Source organism: Cucurbita moschata, unplaced genomic scaffold (genome assembly GCF_002738365.1).
Source record: "Cucurbita moschata cultivar Rifu unplaced genomic scaffold, Cmos_1.0 Cmo_Scf00063, whole genome shotgun sequence".
Classification (NCBI taxonomy): domain Eukaryota; kingdom Viridiplantae; phylum Streptophyta; class Magnoliopsida; order Cucurbitales; family Cucurbitaceae; genus Cucurbita; species Cucurbita moschata.
Genome location: NW_019268579.1, coordinates 406,630 through 423,076, shown reverse-complemented (window position 1 = coordinate 423,076; position 16,447 = coordinate 406,630). Strand labels below are relative to the sequence as shown.

General features: G+C 35.1%; 3 protein-coding genes and 1 long non-coding RNA gene across 8 annotated transcripts; 3 read left to right on the top strand and 1 right to left on the bottom strand.

Moving 5' to 3' along the window:
- The first annotated feature begins 2,426 nt into the window (after positions 1-2,426).
- LOC111437475 (ER lumen protein-retaining receptor) lies at positions 2,427-5,887 on the top strand. The gene is made up of 6 exons (XM_023075471.1): positions 2,427-2,759; positions 3,308-3,573; positions 3,726-3,841; positions 4,555-4,628; positions 5,394-5,457; positions 5,555-5,887. Exons 1-6 carry the CDS (start codon positions 2,669-2,671, stop codon positions 5,589-5,591), a joined length of 648 nt encoding a protein of 215 aa, XP_022931239.1. The 5' UTR covers positions 2,427-2,668; the 3' UTR covers positions 5,592-5,887.
- Positions 5,888-6,158: 271 nt separating this feature from the next.
- On the bottom strand, positions 6,159-8,449 carry LOC111437285. The gene is made up of 2 exons (XM_023075176.1): positions 7,737-8,449; positions 6,159-6,732 (listed from the first exon to the last, which is right to left on the bottom strand). Exons 1-2 carry the CDS (start codon positions 8,020-8,022, stop codon positions 6,359-6,361), a joined length of 660 nt encoding a protein of 219 aa, XP_022930944.1. The 5' UTR covers positions 8,023-8,449; the 3' UTR covers positions 6,159-6,358.
- Positions 8,450-9,037: 588 nt separating this feature from the next.
- Positions 9,038-11,542, top strand: LOC111437287. The gene is made up of 3 exons (XR_002709424.1): positions 9,038-9,363; positions 10,955-11,137; positions 11,242-11,542. It is a non-coding gene; the product is annotated as an uncharacterized LOC111437287 (long non-coding RNA).
- A 757-nt stretch (positions 11,543-12,299) lies between these two features.
- LOC111437286 (E3 ubiquitin-protein ligase RNF4-like) lies at positions 12,300-16,056 on the top strand. 5 transcript variants are annotated; one of them, XM_023075181.1, is made up of 6 exons: positions 12,300-12,576; positions 13,275-13,537; positions 13,659-13,713; positions 14,671-14,786; positions 15,031-15,255; positions 15,782-16,056. In XM_023075181.1, exons 2-5 carry the CDS (start codon positions 13,301-13,303, stop codon positions 15,244-15,246), a joined length of 624 nt encoding a protein of 207 aa, XP_022930949.1. In that variant the 5' UTR covers positions 12,300-12,576; positions 13,275-13,300; the 3' UTR covers positions 15,247-15,255; positions 15,782-16,056. The 5 variants fall into 5 exon arrangements, with proteins under 5 accessions (XP_022930949.1, XP_022930948.1, XP_022930946.1 ...); XM_023075180.1 differs by having other exon boundaries at positions 12,313-12,576; positions 13,247-13,537; XM_023075178.1 differs by having other exon boundaries at positions 12,314-12,576; positions 13,264-13,537.
- The last annotated feature ends 391 nt before the right edge of the window (positions 16,057-16,447 follow it).

The following is a 16,447-nucleotide window of genomic DNA, read 5'->3' as shown; positions in this document are numbered from 1 at the left end:
CACTTTTTTTTCAATTTAGTCCTTAAATTTTAAAATATTAACCTTTTTATCTTTAAATTTTAAGTTTATTTCATATTTAGCTAATACATCTTAAGATTTTACATTTTTACCATTACATTTAATATTTACTTTTCATCCTTTGTGTTAACTTTAATTATAAATTTAAACGTTATAGTCTATGTTTTTTCTAATTAATATTAACAGCGATAAAAATCAATTAAATAATAAACATTTAATATAAAGTGCGAAAATAAATATATAAAATTAAAAAAATTATGGAAAAAAAGTGTAAATATTTATAATTTAAGGACGCTAAAAAATAATAACTTATCCTCTTTTAATTTTAATTTTCTCCGCTTTCAAGGGGACAATGACAGAACGCTTTTACTTGCGGGTTGCATTTTTTTTTTTTTTTTTTTTACCATTCCACAAAAAAAAAATCGAAGTAAAAAATTCATGTAAAAACATGTTTATTTATCTTTTACCACCACCACCCGGGTAAATATTCTCTAAGTCAATTTAAAGTCTTTGGTTGTTTTTTTTTTTCTTTTAAAATATAGTATTTTAGGTGTGTGGACATAGATTTTAATTTTTAATCAATAAAATAATAATAATAATTTAGCTATTAAATTAAGTTATATTTTCAATAAAAATATACATTCATTTATATTTTGAAAATTTTGAATTAAATTTAATTAATATATAATTATTTGGCGTATTAAAATATAGTATAGACGGTCAACTTTAGTGTCTTTTATTTATTATCGGTAGGTTTGGTTTTTCTCTTTTTTCTTATTTTATTGCAATATATTTTAAAAAGGTTTGTTCTTTTAAAATATTTTTATAATTATTCCCACAAATTTGAGTATATTTACGTGGATAAGACACGAAATATTATTATTCTAAATAATATTTGATTTTTCACTAAAAATGTAAATAACAATTGTGGGCGATGCATTGACACGTGTACGGTGGGATCAAGAATTGAATAGTATCACGCCCTCATTGAATTGAGCCGTTGAGGCATTAAATTCTTTGGCCAATTGGAATCCGATAATAAGACAATTAAATAATATTTTATTTCCGAATATATTTATTAATGCTTCAAATTCCATTCTCCCTTCAAGGTTACTTTCCATGATTATTATTCCCACAAATTTTAATTTAATTTTGTTGGCCCCATTTTTTTTTTCTTTTTATTATTATTCCGAAAAATGAGTGGTACATTCAGACTACGTCAGTAAGTTCCTCATTTGAACACTTCCAATGAAAATGCAAGCTACGTCGGACGGTGTGCCAGCGAGGACGTTAGGCTTAGAGGTGGATTATGAGCTCTCACGTCGGTTGGAGAGGGTATTTTAAAATCGTGAGTTGATGACTATATATTTTATTCCAATAAATATAAATAAATGTAAAAAAATAAGTGGGCAATGGCTTTGACACGTGTACGGTGGGATGGGTAAGGCTAAGAATTGAACAGTATCACGCGCACATTGAATTGAGTCGTTGGGGCATTAAAGTCCTCGGCCAATTGGAATCCGGTAAGGGAAAAGTAAATAATTCTTTTTTTATTTCCGGGTGATATTTATTAAATTCCTGGGCCAATTGGAATCCCATAAAAATTTCAATTGGGCTTTATTATTGGGCCCATGTATTTGGGCTTGGGCTTTGTTTGCTTTGGACCCACTCCTTTGAACTTTGAATTTAACCCAAGTTGACTAAACTGAATCTAATTATGGTTAAGAGTCAAATACTATTTATAATTTAAGATTGGTCAACTTTTATTTCAAATTAAATTTGGGATGCATATTAATTTATATTTGTCGTTAATCTAAAAATAATGACGTGTTAATTCTAATTTTCAAGAAATTATAAGGGATTATCTAATAAAATAAAATAAAAATTTGTATGTTTGGAATAATAAACAAAATTCTCAAGTGACCAAGTTTAAGGGTATAATGGTAATAAATATAAATTTTTCTGAATAATTATGCAATTTTTTTTTTAAAAAAATAGGTATATTGAAAAATAACTTTACTACTTAATTCCGGTGTCACCCTCTTCTGTTTGATTTGTTTTTTTTTCATTAGTTAAATGGGTCGGGGACGAGAATTATATTAAAAAATAAAATTATATCATTTTAATATATATATATATATATAAATGGGAAAAAATAAATTGGAACCTGATTCATGAATTCTTTGAAAAATTGTTGCTTTCTCGGAGTAAAAAAAAATTGGTAATTTTACGAGAATATGGATTGAAATAAGAGGTGGAGATCGACGAGGATGCGTGCTTGCCTGGTAGATATCTATAACAAATTTTTACCCTTGTAATTTCACAAAGCTATTTTTGCAAAAAAAAAAGACAAAAATACAAATTTGAAAGCTATTTTTCAAAAGTGTATATATATAAACGCCATTTTCCGAATCCACCGCATACAGTAATGTTAATTTTGCGGTAAAAAGATAGATAAGAACCAACTCGATGCGTCGTGGGGAAAGGGGGTAACAACCGAAAACGGCAATCGGGAAGCTTCTCTGCTCCATTTTTTCCGACTTCTGAGGTTGCGGTTTCATCAATCTCAGCCCAGAAGGATTCTATTCAGAGCTCAGATTTTGAGATCGGCTTCCTATTCGCTTCATCAGACGAGATCTAATCCAAAAAGATGAATATCTTTCGATTAGCGGGTGATATGACTCACCTGGCTAGCGTTCTCGTCTTGCTCCTCAAGATCCACACCATCAAATCTTGTGCCGGTATGGATTTTACGCCCCTCGCGCCATTTTTCTGATGGAATTTTAGTCTTACCGTGTTATCTTTTGAAATCGTGGCCTTGAGACCGATTTTTGTTTTGTCTTCGTTGTTTTTTGTATCATTGTATTTGTACGCATTGGAGCTCGTGGATTGGATGTTTTGAGTATTTTGGATTTATGTTTTTGAAAAGATTTGTTCCACTTTGATGCATTGCATTGTTCGTTCTGGAGTAGAAACGTGTGAGAATGACCTAAAATTTGCAAAAGTGAAGTTTTTGCGTAAGTGATTATAGTCATAACACATTAATCATACACTGCTGATAGGTAAAGGCAATGAAGGTTTGGACCAAACAAACAATGTGGAATTTCTGTTGTGTTAGCATTTTGTCAGATTTGTTAAGGATATTGAAATCTCAATGTATTAGAGGCCATTTGTTCCTTTCGGGTTTCGAGACATGGTCTTTAACATGTATTATTTTATATGCTCTTCATTGGGCAGGTTTTTTGGCTGCAATTTCTTCGATGTAATTAATATGATTCACTTGATGCAGGCGTTTCTTTGAAGACTCAAGAGCTTTATGCAATTGTTTTTACAACCCGCTACTTGGATATCTTTACCGACTTCATATCTCTATATAATACGGTCATGAAGTTAATATTCTTGGGGAGTTCATATTCGATTGTTTGGTATATTAGACGTCACAAGATCGTTCGTCGGTCGTATGACAAGAACCAAGATACTTTCCGCCATATTTTCCTAATCTTACCTTGCGTTGTCTTGGCTCTACTTATCAATGAAAAGCTTACTTTCAAGGAGGTTAGCTATTTCTTCTGATTTGATTTTCATTGAAACTAAGAAAAAATGCAAAAGAAAGCAAGTCATAGTCATCATGTGTATGTCTATTTTTGAACTTTTGATTAAGGAATTGTTGCATTTCTTTCCTATATTGAACTCAATAAATGGCACAGGTCATGTGGACATTTTCTTTGTACCTGGAAGCTGTTGCCATCCTCCCCCAGCTCGTACTTCTACAACGAACAAAGAATATTGACAATTTGACTGGCCAATATGTGTTTCTTCTTGGGTATGATTTGACCACCAATAGCATTTAATTAGTACCATTGATGTGATAGTTCTTGAATCCACTGCTTAGTTTCCATCTGTTCTTATGTTGGCTATTTTCCTGTTTTTATATGTGTACCTCTTGTCTAGAATCATTACAGTGTGCCTGAATGTCGGCATCTCAATAAGTCTAACATCTATTGTGAGTCCAATCTCACGAATTAGTAATTTCATATTTTTTCCCCATTTTTGGGCATAGAAACTTGAATATTTTAGATAGTGTGCCGTTGAACATCAAGCAATTGGAAAAATAGAAAGTTGTAAGATATCATTGTTTGGAAATGATCTAGTTCTCTAATCAAGGAATTTATGAAGGCTTCTATACTCCTATTTGTATGATAAACTATACACCAGAGTTTGTGGAAAAATTAAGCTGTGCACTGTCTAAGTTGATAGTTTCTAAAGGTGTTGATTGATTCTCAATTGAACAAGAATCCATCTATATTTGCAAAATGGATAAAACTATATTCTTTTGCCTGTGTGATGGGTTTGTTCAATTTGGGTTACATTGGAGCCTAACAGAGAAGACTACCTTGTGAAAAGCTTCTTACTCTTTCATGAACATGTAATAGTCTCTATTAGATCATCTATTATCAACTTCTCTGACTCTGTTATGTCAACCTCAGAACCTTATGAACAAAAATCCTTACTGAATCCTAACTTTTCTTGATGCAGTGCATACCGAGCTTTATACATTATCAACTGGGTCTACCGATACTTCACAGAGCCTCACTTTGTCCACTGGATAAGTAAGTCAGCTCTTTCTTCCCCCCTCCCCAAGCTAATCCTGATTCAAGCGTTGATGTAGCGTTTAGTTCAATTTTTGGGGACAATATTCTGTTGAACCTTGCGGATGGCATTGTTTAATATGACACTGCTTGGGTGTTTGTTTTCATACTGAATTGTGTTTTGTTTTCCTCTTGAAATTTCATAACATTTTCCAAAGTATGGGTTTTCTTCTGCACTTATAATTAGAGAAAATGCAGATCCAAGTCAATCTGAAACTGATGCAGCTACCCGTTTAACTACATTTGGCATTCAGTTTAACTTAACTGGAATTTTGTTTCTTTGAAACTTCGAATAGAGGTTCCTGATACTGAAAATTAAGGGAAAAAAGGAAATTTTTTGTTATTTTAACCATAGTTTGATTTGACTTTTGACCACAATTCAGAATTTTCTTCCTCCAAATTCTACACCATACTCATTTTTGTTTTACTTGTTAACTTAGCTTTCAAGCAGTTGAATAATAATTTTCCTTGACTTCTTGCTATCCATTATGCTAAAATAGAAATAAAATCAGTTTTGGTTTGATGAGCCTGACATGTCGCAACATGTTTTAGTTGGTCATGATGAATATTGTAGTTGAATACCAAGTTGGGCTTTTTTTGTTTGTCAAAAAATTTGCGTGGATCATAGCCTTTAGTTCATGGATATATTATGAAAAGCTGTCGATATGGTGTGACATGTTCACAGAGACCTTGGCTAACTTCCTAACACACTTTGTGAAATTGCAGCTTGGATTTCTGGGCTCGTGCAGACGCTACTTTATGCAGACTTCTTCTACTATTATTTCCAGAGGTGACATAGATCTTTTGCTCAAAACATTCCTTGATTTGTTTTCTTAGTCATGTTACGATAACTCAAAATATTCCTATTGCACATCTGATATCTGCAGTTGGAAGAACAACCGAAAGCTCCAATTGCCAGCTTAAGAACTCGAAAGGGATGGAATATATATAAAGGAGAATTAACTTCATTTATGGCATTCAGTTGTATTTGTCTGTTCACATTTATCACAAAAAAATCCTGATCTTTCTTGAACCCCCCAACGCATGTTGTTCTATGTTTAGACGGTTTTTGAGAGTGCAGGTGCTTTTATTTCTACTAAATTCATAGAGAATACACCGTCTGTAAGCTTGTTTTTGTAAAGATTCTCAATCTCAACCCACGACCACATCTGAGTAATCTTTTGAAATTTTATGATGGCTTCAAGGGGTTTAGATATCCATTTTCGGTGTTATAATGAAATGTTTCTGTCGAACTTTATTCATAATTCGGATTTTTTTTTCTTGAAATGGAACTTTATGAAACACAAAATTCAGAGTTTTGAACGAGCGATCAGATGACTGGACGATAATAAGATTTAGATATCTAACTTCACTTTACACGACCCACAATCCTCGGTGTCTATGGAACGGACGAGGGTCGAGTAATTTGAAAATCCTCTGAATTTTTATGCTCATTTGAATTGTATTACTGATTGTGTTGAAGAGAGGTAATTCAATGGGAGTAAAAGTAGGAATTTCCATTTAAGAAGACATTGAAAAAGATGGGGAAATTGATGTTCTTAGACTCGCAAAAGGTACCTTTGAACAATGACAGTAATCAATAGAATCTCCCAGCTCCCATTTAATCACTCTCCAATCAATGAAACTCATAATCTGTTCCATTTAAGTGACAGATTATCCTGCAAAATTCCTCACTTCTTATACCCTCCTAACGTTTGATTTTGAAGATTTTGGTTGTCTTCGAGCAGGCGGTCGTACTCGAGAAGGAGATCTGCAGCTTGTTTCTGGAGAGAAGTAACATGGGCATCTGCAGTTTCAATCCTCTTATCTTTTTCTTCACATTCCTTCTTTAGTTTCTTCATTTTTTCTGATAAACTTGATATTTGTTCTCTCAGTTCCTTTATTTGCTTTGAACATTTCTCCTCTTTTTCTGCTAGCTCTCTCTTCTCCTTTTCTAACTTTTCTACTTCCTCTTTTGATGTTCCGATGTTCTCTCGTAATCCAATAAGCTTTTGAAAGTAATGGTGCATGCGATCGATTATGAACCCGAGGAATAAGGTAAAACCTGTAATAATATTATGACAACTTTCAATTTATTAGACACAAGATCGAAACTGAAACTAACCGTTAACGGATGATGAAAGAAATTGTAGAAGGTTGTATCTAGGAGGGTCCTAATTTTTATACATTCTTGGTTGTTCCATAAGATCTTGGAGGGATTAGGTTCGAGCAGGAAGATGGTATCAACATCTCGAAAAGATGGTCGAAGGATGTTGAAATAGTACCAATAAAGCCTTAGATCTATGGTTCGGGACGACTGTATGTAATAGCCCAAGTCCATCACAACTAGATAGATATCGTCCTCTTTGGACTTTCTCTTATGGCTACCCCTCAACGTTTTAAAATACGTCCACTGGGAAGAGGTTTCCACACCCTTAAAAGGAATGTTTCGTTCCCTTCTCTAACCGATATGGGATCTCACAATCCACCCACTTGAAGGCCCAGCATCCTCGTTAGCACACCGCCCAATGTCTAGCTCTAATACCATTTATAACCGTCCAAACCCACCGCTAGCAAATAGTGTCCTCTTTGGACTTTTCCTTCTGGGTTTTCCCTCAAGGTTTTAAAACATGTCCACTAGGGAGAGGTTTCAACACCCTTAAAAAGGAATGTTTCGTTCTTCTCTCCAACCGATGTGGGATCTCACACTCTATTTGCGAGGAGGCAGCCAGAATGTGTTCTACAATGTTGGATGTAAAAGAGAGAACATTTGGATCGATTTTGGAAGGTTCTTAGCATATTTGTTTGACTCAATACTAAGCTTACTCTAGACATTCAAATTTGGGTCGAGTTTGAATGATTTCTAGATGTTCTACCTCGCAGCCATATCAGAATTCAACAGACAACAATGAAAACTGACTTAAAAGAAAGCTGTTTATCTTCAAACCATAAGTATGTAGCAGGCCAGGCAATGGAAAACTGACTTAAAAACAAGAACACAGAGACAATAAACCAAACATATGAACCAAAGCAAACAAGTCTAAACAGCCAATGAACTGAGAAACATACCAATGAGAGAAGCCTCAAGCAATTGTGTCCTCCAAAGAACCTGATCCATGGGCGACATCGTCCCAAGCTTTGCACCTTTGTTCTGGATCTTAACAATGTTCATAAGACTGGACAAGAGAATGACAGACATAGTAGCAGCAATTGTTCTAACAGTTGCTGGACCCTTCCCCGTTTTCAGCTGATCTAAACTCTTAATCACAAACTCTCTGAGTAGCCCAATCTTTACCAGCAACAGAAATGCTACCACTCCCTCAGCAAAAAGAACCAAGAACAATAACTGAATCATCTTCGCTAGATCCACAAAAAAAGAAGAAGAAAAAAAACCCTAAATCCCTCAAAGGGTGTTCGATTTTCGATCTAATAAAGAGCAAATGAAAACAACTTTCCAAACCCCAGATTCATTTCCTATGAAGATGAACATAATGACAATCTATTGAAAACCCATAATCCATTTTTGCTATCTAATTCAAACTGACCGAGCTTGTTCTTCCCTTCGAGCTCAAAAATTCAGAAGGGAGGAGAAAAACAGCTGAAAGAAACTCGAACTTGTTGTAAGAAGTGAAGTAATTGGAAGTAAATTAGTAAAGGAGCTTACACCCAGAAAAGGAGGGAGATGAAAGGGCGCGGATCTGCACAATTTAGCCCAAGTGGGAAGAGGAAAGCGCCTTGTGGAGAAAGCCCATGTCTTACTTTTGGAGTATTTGGTGAAAAGGATTAGTGGGTTTTGGCTTTAGGTCTTGAATTTGAAGTGGGCATCATTTTTTTTTGCTCACAATGAAAAGGAATTGGGAGAAGTAAAGTGTGATGGGGAGAAAGAAAAAGAAAAAGCAAAAAATGGGTATTAGTTTATTCGAGGAAGAGGACACTCGAGAGGCGTAAAACGAGGTCATTTCATTCATTACAGACTCTGTAAGTTGGTTTAGTTACACACAATACCCGTTCGTGTATGCTCGATCGTTTGCAACTCTATCCGACTTGCCTCCACACTGGATCAAGTATCCAACTTGACCTTGCCTTAATGTACCTAAACGAAAGACATGTTGTCAACTTTTTACTACTGTTGGGCACTATGGCCTAAGCGAGCTATTTTGTGCAACATATGAGTGTCACAGTGAAATACTAGTCTCATAATTAACTCATACCTCCACATTCTCCGTCCTAATTGAGAATTTCCTTCCGGTTTTGACAGGTTTGAGATAAATAGAGATATCTATAATCGGGTTGATCTATGGTTCGATTCCTGCTAAGAACATTTTGGTGAATGATTTTCCTAAAAATAAATAGGAAATTTTAGAGGGATAGAGATTTTGAGCCACGTGTAATCTCTGTGGGAGAGGGTAGAGGAGACGAAGACTTCTACAGTTGCTGCTGCTCTGGTCTTTTTTTCATTTTCTGCTTTATTATTAACAATGGAGGTTCCTTCATCACGAAGCCAATTCTCTCTCTCTTTCTCTCTCTAGACTCATCGCTTCCGTATTCTCCTCTTCTTTCTCGGATTCCGGTGATCCTCTTCGCCGTGATTTCTCGTCGGAACTCGAGTCTGCTCGCAGTCCGGCAGTTTTTTCCCATTTCGAAGTAGTTCCCGCCGCCGCGCGCGTCTGACTCCGGTGGATAAACCACCATGGCTGTAAGCTTCCATTTCTCTTCTTTTGTTTATTTGAATGTTTCAGTGTGCGTTTTCTTTGTTATGTTCTGTTTGGCTGCTTGGAAAATATCCTGGTTAGTGTGAAAACAGAGAATGAGAATTCAAAATCTGCTTTCCGACTGGAACTAAACGAGTTGCGTTTTCTCATTTCATTTGCCCTAAAATGATGTGAGAGATCTAAATCAAATTTCAGGCTCTGTTGAATGGCGATGGAAATCGAGAAACGGTTATTGGAACCGAATAGTTTTTGAGGATTGAATCAATTTGGAGAACTGTTCAAAAGCTTTCTAGATGTTATTTAGTCTGAGCGATTTAAAAATGGTTTTCACTTTCATCGTTTTCATACGGACGAAATTATTGCTAGTTTTCAATGCTTTTTGCTTCTGTTTGTTCATATGCTAGTGGTGGGTGCCACTTTTTCTTGTAGAAAGGTTCAATCACGAACATCTGATTCACACTCAGAATTAAATTAATACTACTTTTGCCATTCTACTTAATCATTATAAGAAAGATGCATACATCCTTCCATATAAAACAATATCCTTGTACAGATGATAAACAAGTTGAGCGAGCTTATTTAGAATACATGTGGGGCTTTATTTTATTTTATTGAGCTCCCTTTTTGAGTATAGGGACATTCAAGTATTCTCTCAAACAATCATCTGTTCATTAATTCTTTCTAATTCTGCTTTATATTTTGAACTTTATGGAAAAGGTTTAGTCTCTGAATATGTGATTTTTGTCGAATTCTTAACAAATTCCTATAAACCAAGCTCAATTCTCCATCTTCTCAATGGCGTTTAAGTTTTTACATTGCCCATAACTTAGGGAAACACTAAAAAATCTCTGTTTCCTTTTTTGTTTTCATTTCACATTTGTTGTTTTATGATTGGACTCTTTATAATAGCTGTTTTGACATTTTGGTTCAAATTGCTAGATAGCGTAGATCCCATGAAGGCAAAGGAAAATCTGTTTGGATTAACGTTATGCATTTCATCTCTAGCCTTAGGCACTAATTATGGATGGAATTCTTTTGAGTGCCCCCCACTTTTTCAAAGAAATGAGCAATTTTCCAAACTTGTGAAGGAATGGAAACCTTCTTGTTTTTGCTGAAATTGTCAAAGTTGCCGTCTGTTCTTTTGGGATCAGTTGGTAAATATGGATATGGATGATATTGATTCTTATTCAAAGACTTATATTTGTGGTGCATCTTTTAGGTCAATGGTAGGTAATGATCATATATGGTTCATACATTAGAGCTATCTCAAGCACGTAGAAGTGAGGATTTAAAATCTTGAACATTTTGGTTGATAGTGTAGGTGAGATCCCACGTTGGTTGGTTGGTTGGGGAGGGTGAAACATTTTTTTATAAGAGTGTGGAAACCTCTCCCTACTAGATGCGTTCTAGAAACTTTGAGGAAAAATGACAATATGTTCTAGCGGTGGACTTGGGCTATTAGAGCATATGTCTGAACTAGAACTAGAACTAGATGAATTAATGTTCAAATTGACATAGCTATCTTTCTTTGTTCATAATCGATACGGAACTGAAATGGTTGCAAACTAACCAAAGGACAAAGAAGTTGCGGTTCCAAAATTTGGTGAATGGAACGACAGGGACGCCACACCGCCAGACAACTACACAGCTATTTTCACCAAGGTGCGGGAAGAGAGACAAGACCAGGGAGCAAGGACGCCGACGCTGCCACAGAACAGTAACATCCCAGATAACCAAAATAATGAACAAAATCAGAAGGTAATTGAAGAACTCTCTTCCATTTCTCAGCCAACCACGTGAGATTACTGAGATTTGATAATGCAAATGTCTTACATTCTTCTGTTCTTCCTCAAAATTTTCAGAAATGCTGTTGTTTTCCATGGCCAAGCAAATGATATTGTTCTTTGCATTTTCCACGTGAGATTACTTAGATTGCATGAACATGTGAGAATAATGTAGATTATTTCATGGATCTGGCTGCAGCTCACCTCCTTCAATGCCATCTGATTGAAAGTGTTTGTCTGTGGCCAAAGTTGTAAGCAAAGACAAAATTTGATTGTGTTGTTTGGGGTTTACAATTTTTTCTTATTTCGAGATTCATCTGTTGGATATCTATTCTTCATTTTAATAACTGTACTGTGATTTTGGTGTTATGTGTTCTTATTTAATGTTGTAATGTAATGTGTTCTTATTTAATGTTGTAATGTGTTCTTATTTAGTTACTATAATTTTAGAAAATTACAATTGTAAGTGATATTATTTTGCTAAGTATTTCAAAACATTTTTATTTTAAATTGAAGGTTTGTAGTTCTATGACAAAGAAATGCCTATTTGCTCAACATAATAGGACTCGTGTGGATTCGTCCCCAATAGGGCAACAAATAGGGGAAGGAGTAGGAGAAAATCGTCTTTGTTAGCTAAACGGGCTGGTATTATAATCACCATCGTTGTCTTTGATGGAGCAAAATCTACATTTTGAAAACAATTTTCTCATATATGTCTCGTTCTTTCAAAATTAAATAAGAAATTTGACAAGGAATAAAAAATACATGGTTGAGATGAGAAATGTATTTTAAACCATGTGTACATCTCTATGCCTTACACGATAAATTTGTTTTAAATTGACGTTATCACTGTCGACGTATATCTTGAAAAACTTTAGTTAACCACCTAATGATTGAATTGAGATTCGAAATATAAATATTATTTAATAACAATTAAATATAAATTCAAAATAAAAATAATTTAAATAAAATTTCTCAGAACAAAAACCACAAACTATATTCGCCGGAAAATGATCCGTCCAATGATTGGAAGGGGTTTTCAGATTTTCAAAAGCTAAACGGAGTTGGTGACTTAGGCACGTGCGAATTAAACTTACACGTGTAAACCAACGATTGGTCTTCAGAAGAAGACGTGGCGTGTTTCGGCCTCGGGGCTCTCCTTCGCAGAGTCCCTCAGTCTCGCAAGAACCCTGAAAGTTCCCCATTCTCCATTCCCCAATCCCCTTTATAATGGCTGTTTTGCTTTCCCTTTGATTTTTCCTTCCATCTCTCAACCCTTAGAACCCTAAAACTGATCATCCACACCCAAACTCATCCATCTAATCTAATCTAGTTTATCTATCTACCGCCAACGGATTTCAATATATATCTTATAATCTCTCGCCTTATATCTTCATCAATCGCTTATTTGAGGTATATCATCTTGAAATTGGACGGATTTTTTTTCTGGTATTTTAATTTATTGTGTTTTTTTTTTCTATTTAATTTGTTTTTGTGAATGCTTTGATCCATGTGGGTTTGAAGACTTGATGATTTGGTTTAGGATCGTGTATGTTTGTGTAGTTCGGAAAAACTATCTGGTGGAGTTTAGAAAGAGATTTTGACGATCGGTTTGAATTTTGTGGTTTATTATAAATCTTATGATTGATCCGAGGGCATGATGTATTTGAATCGGGGTGTTAGAATTGATTAGGAGGTTTGCTGCCACATTAGAGAATGTTTGGAGTAAAGCGTTTTTGTTGATTGGTGAAGATTTTTTCGTTGTCTTGGTTTCTGAGTTACAAACTTACAAGGATTTGTTTATTGTGTATTTTGCCCTCTGTGAATCTCCTGGTGGTTATTGCATGGACTTCACATCTATGGGCTGGTTGTTGGGAGTAAGTGTGATCAATAGTTATTCCAAGTTTTTGATTTGTGTGCCATGTTAGTGAATGATAACCGATGTTTTTTTTAGTGTTTTCTTGTTAATGATCTTGTATTTGAATGGTGGGTGTTGTGGTATTGGCTTTGTTGGAAGCTATCAGTTTCTATCTCAAAATTTCCTCTGTTCACTTTATCTGACATAAGTCGGGCTCTTATTAAGATTTTCAATATATTGAGGGCATGCATAGCAGGCTGTTGAGGAGCTCCAAAATTGATGAGTACTCAGGCAATGAGGGGAGGACATACCACAAGAGGTTATCATCGTAGGAAATCATTGGACTTGGACCTCAACATCATGCCACCAACCGAGAACCGAGATCAAGGGGAGGCATCTCAATTGGTGTTTCAGGAAGCACAAGTTAATCAACAACAGTCCGTACAACCTGCAATGATTGATGTTGAGGCCATTGATGATGATGTTATTGAATCATCCGCCACAGCATTTGCTGAAGTATGCTTCTTCTGGCTTCACTTTATTGTTTAATACTTATGATGCTTCTAGCCATATTATATTATTGTTCCATTGATCGACTCTGATCTGTATTTCATGAATTCGATTGATTATCTGTCAGGCTAAAAATAAATCCAGACGGAATGCTAGGAAGATTATAGTTGATGTGGATGCAGGTATAGTTATTTCAGCTGGTGGAGGACTATAGTTAGTTTTTTTGCTCTACTTTTTCTCCTTTATTAATTGGTGAAGAAATCTGTCTATTTTAAAGTTTTCTCCCTTCAATACAATTTTATTTATTTTCATTTTATTCTTTACTTAGTTTTTATAAATTCTCAAGGTATGTAGTGTGCTGCATGTTCATTATCAATATGAAAGGTAGCTTAGAAATTTGATGTATTAGAATATTGAACATTAGTATAATAATTAGGAAAGTAGTTCATTGGGATTGATGTTCCCAGAAGCAGCAATTAAAACAGCCTTTAGATTTGGTGATTCATATTCTCAAACATATCTGCAATACAATGATCTTAATTTAGACTATTTAAGGACTTAGACATCTCGAAACATTAAATACTCAGGAGCAAGAATATGTGAGGGCATAAAAACCTGTTCATTATTGAGATTTCTTCTAAAAATTAGCATCGATTACTAGTTAGATCCATCCTATCACTGATTTTTGGAATACCTTGCACTCCTGGCTAGAGCATGCAAGCAAGAGAAATGAATAGAAGAGAGATTTATATTCGATTCTCATTCATCCTTCCAAAATACACCATTACATCAAATTACCAATGCCCAGCTAATGATCATGATAGTTTTTATTTTTAGCTTGGTGATTTGTAACCACGGTCTACTATTGCTTGTCTTGATTTTCTATTAGTAAGCCACCATAATTCCGCCATTGCATACTCCTTTTGATATGACATGACTTTATGCGGCATGACATCATTTTCAATACGTACCTTCATAGCAGTTTAGTTAATAAGCTGTTGTGACCTTTAGCTAGCTTCTCTATTATTTGTATTTATGGTTGTATCATCTATGGACGGGTGTGTCCATCCAGATATCTTTTCAAGTCCCCCCCCCCCCCCACACCACTTGTTGTGATGCTCATCCTCTAATTGTTGCAGAAGAGTGGAGCCGGGTGTCAAATAATAACCGCATCAAGCGTAAGAGAGACGTGTCAAATCAACAAACTCTAAATTCTGTTTTATTGATCAATTTGGAAGGCAGCAATAGCTTTATGGTACTGGGACAATTTAATCTTTTGTTGTTACTCATATTTTTGTGCACTATTGCTCATCCTCTAATTGTTTGGCAGGGACTTTCTCATCCTTGTTCTTTAGGCTGTCCTATTTCTTTTGTTTATAATACAGCCTTCTTTTTCTTAAATCTTATAATAAAAATAATAATAATTAGAGTGTTGAAAATGGGATCATTTCTCTAGTGCTTAATCTTTAGCCAACTTGGGATTTCTGTCTTATTGGCAGAAAGAGAAGCCTGCTCCACCGAAGGAGCCCAAATTCAGTTGTCCAATATGCATGGGTCCGTTAGTAGAAGAAACGTCAACAAGGTGTGGTCATATTTTCTGCAAATCATGTATCAGGGCTGCAATAGCCGTCCAGAGCAAATGCCCATCCTGTAGGAAGAGAGTAACTGCCAAAGAACTCATCAGAGTGTTCCTTCCTGGGACGAGGTTGGAGTGAGGCTTACATGTAAGTAGCTTAATTGGCTTGCTACTTTATGCTTTTGTTCTCATGGATCAAAAGGGTTGCATATGCCTTATTTTCAATTTGCATTTTGGTTATTGGCCTAGTCCTGAGATTTCTTTCATAAATAACCGTGTTTCGTTGGTTAGGAGTGAGATTCTTTTATTTGTATTATAACTTGTGGTTTAGGATTGTTGTAATGGGATGTGTTTGATTAAAGGGACATTTGAATTAGCTGTATTTATGAAAAGTTTGAATATGGAGTACTTCAGAAAGTGGGTTTTGTATATAAGGGAGGTATATTATGAAATAAATCCTTCGAGCTTAGTTTTTCTATGCTTTCTTTTGTTCTTTAGTTTTATTCTCCATGGAAATAAAAGCTCAATTTCAAATCCTTCATAATGATTGTTAAGAATCACCACGCTCTTAGGACGACATGATGAATTGGAAACATAATATCGATGGCCGAGTGCAATCATCTGAACTTTATGTTCTAAATTGGTCTTTCAGTATGGTAAATTACATCGTGCAGGTATTCTTTTTAATAACTTCGAAGGAAAATCGTCGAAAGTTTTCTTGTAAGTAAGAAAAACTAATTTTTAGGTGGAAATCTCGGGTGCATTCTGCGGATGGCTGCTGCAGCTTGATGATCTCTGAGTTGCAATAGCAGGTAGCAGGAAATTTTGATTTCCATATTTTTTGGTCGATACTTTTGGTGGTTTTATGGAGTTGTAAACAAACCCGACACCGAAATACAATAGTATGCAATGAGATTACATAATTAAATCCAGAAAGTTGCTTTTATCATGGTCGACTTCAGGTTTAGACATGTATGTTATTCATATAATTTCATGCATCTAATGTGATCATTTATATATTGGCATCGCTTTGCATCCTTGTTGCAGTGCTTATTATACTTCTTGTTCTTGAAAGACAGGTTTGGGAACATATCATCTCTTGTTTGATTTGTCTGAGTTCCATATGTTCTTGTTTGCTTTTGGATCATGTTGGAGAAAGAAGATTTTCATTGAAAATTAGCATAGTTTTAAGGAAGATTTCCATTCCATTACATTGGCCTCACTTGCATACATCTAGTTGAGCACAATCCCATTAGTAAGACCAAGTTATAGTTCATAAACTTTTATTCCTAGAAACCATAAGCAATACTATGCTTATGGGGGGGGGGGGGGGGGGGTAA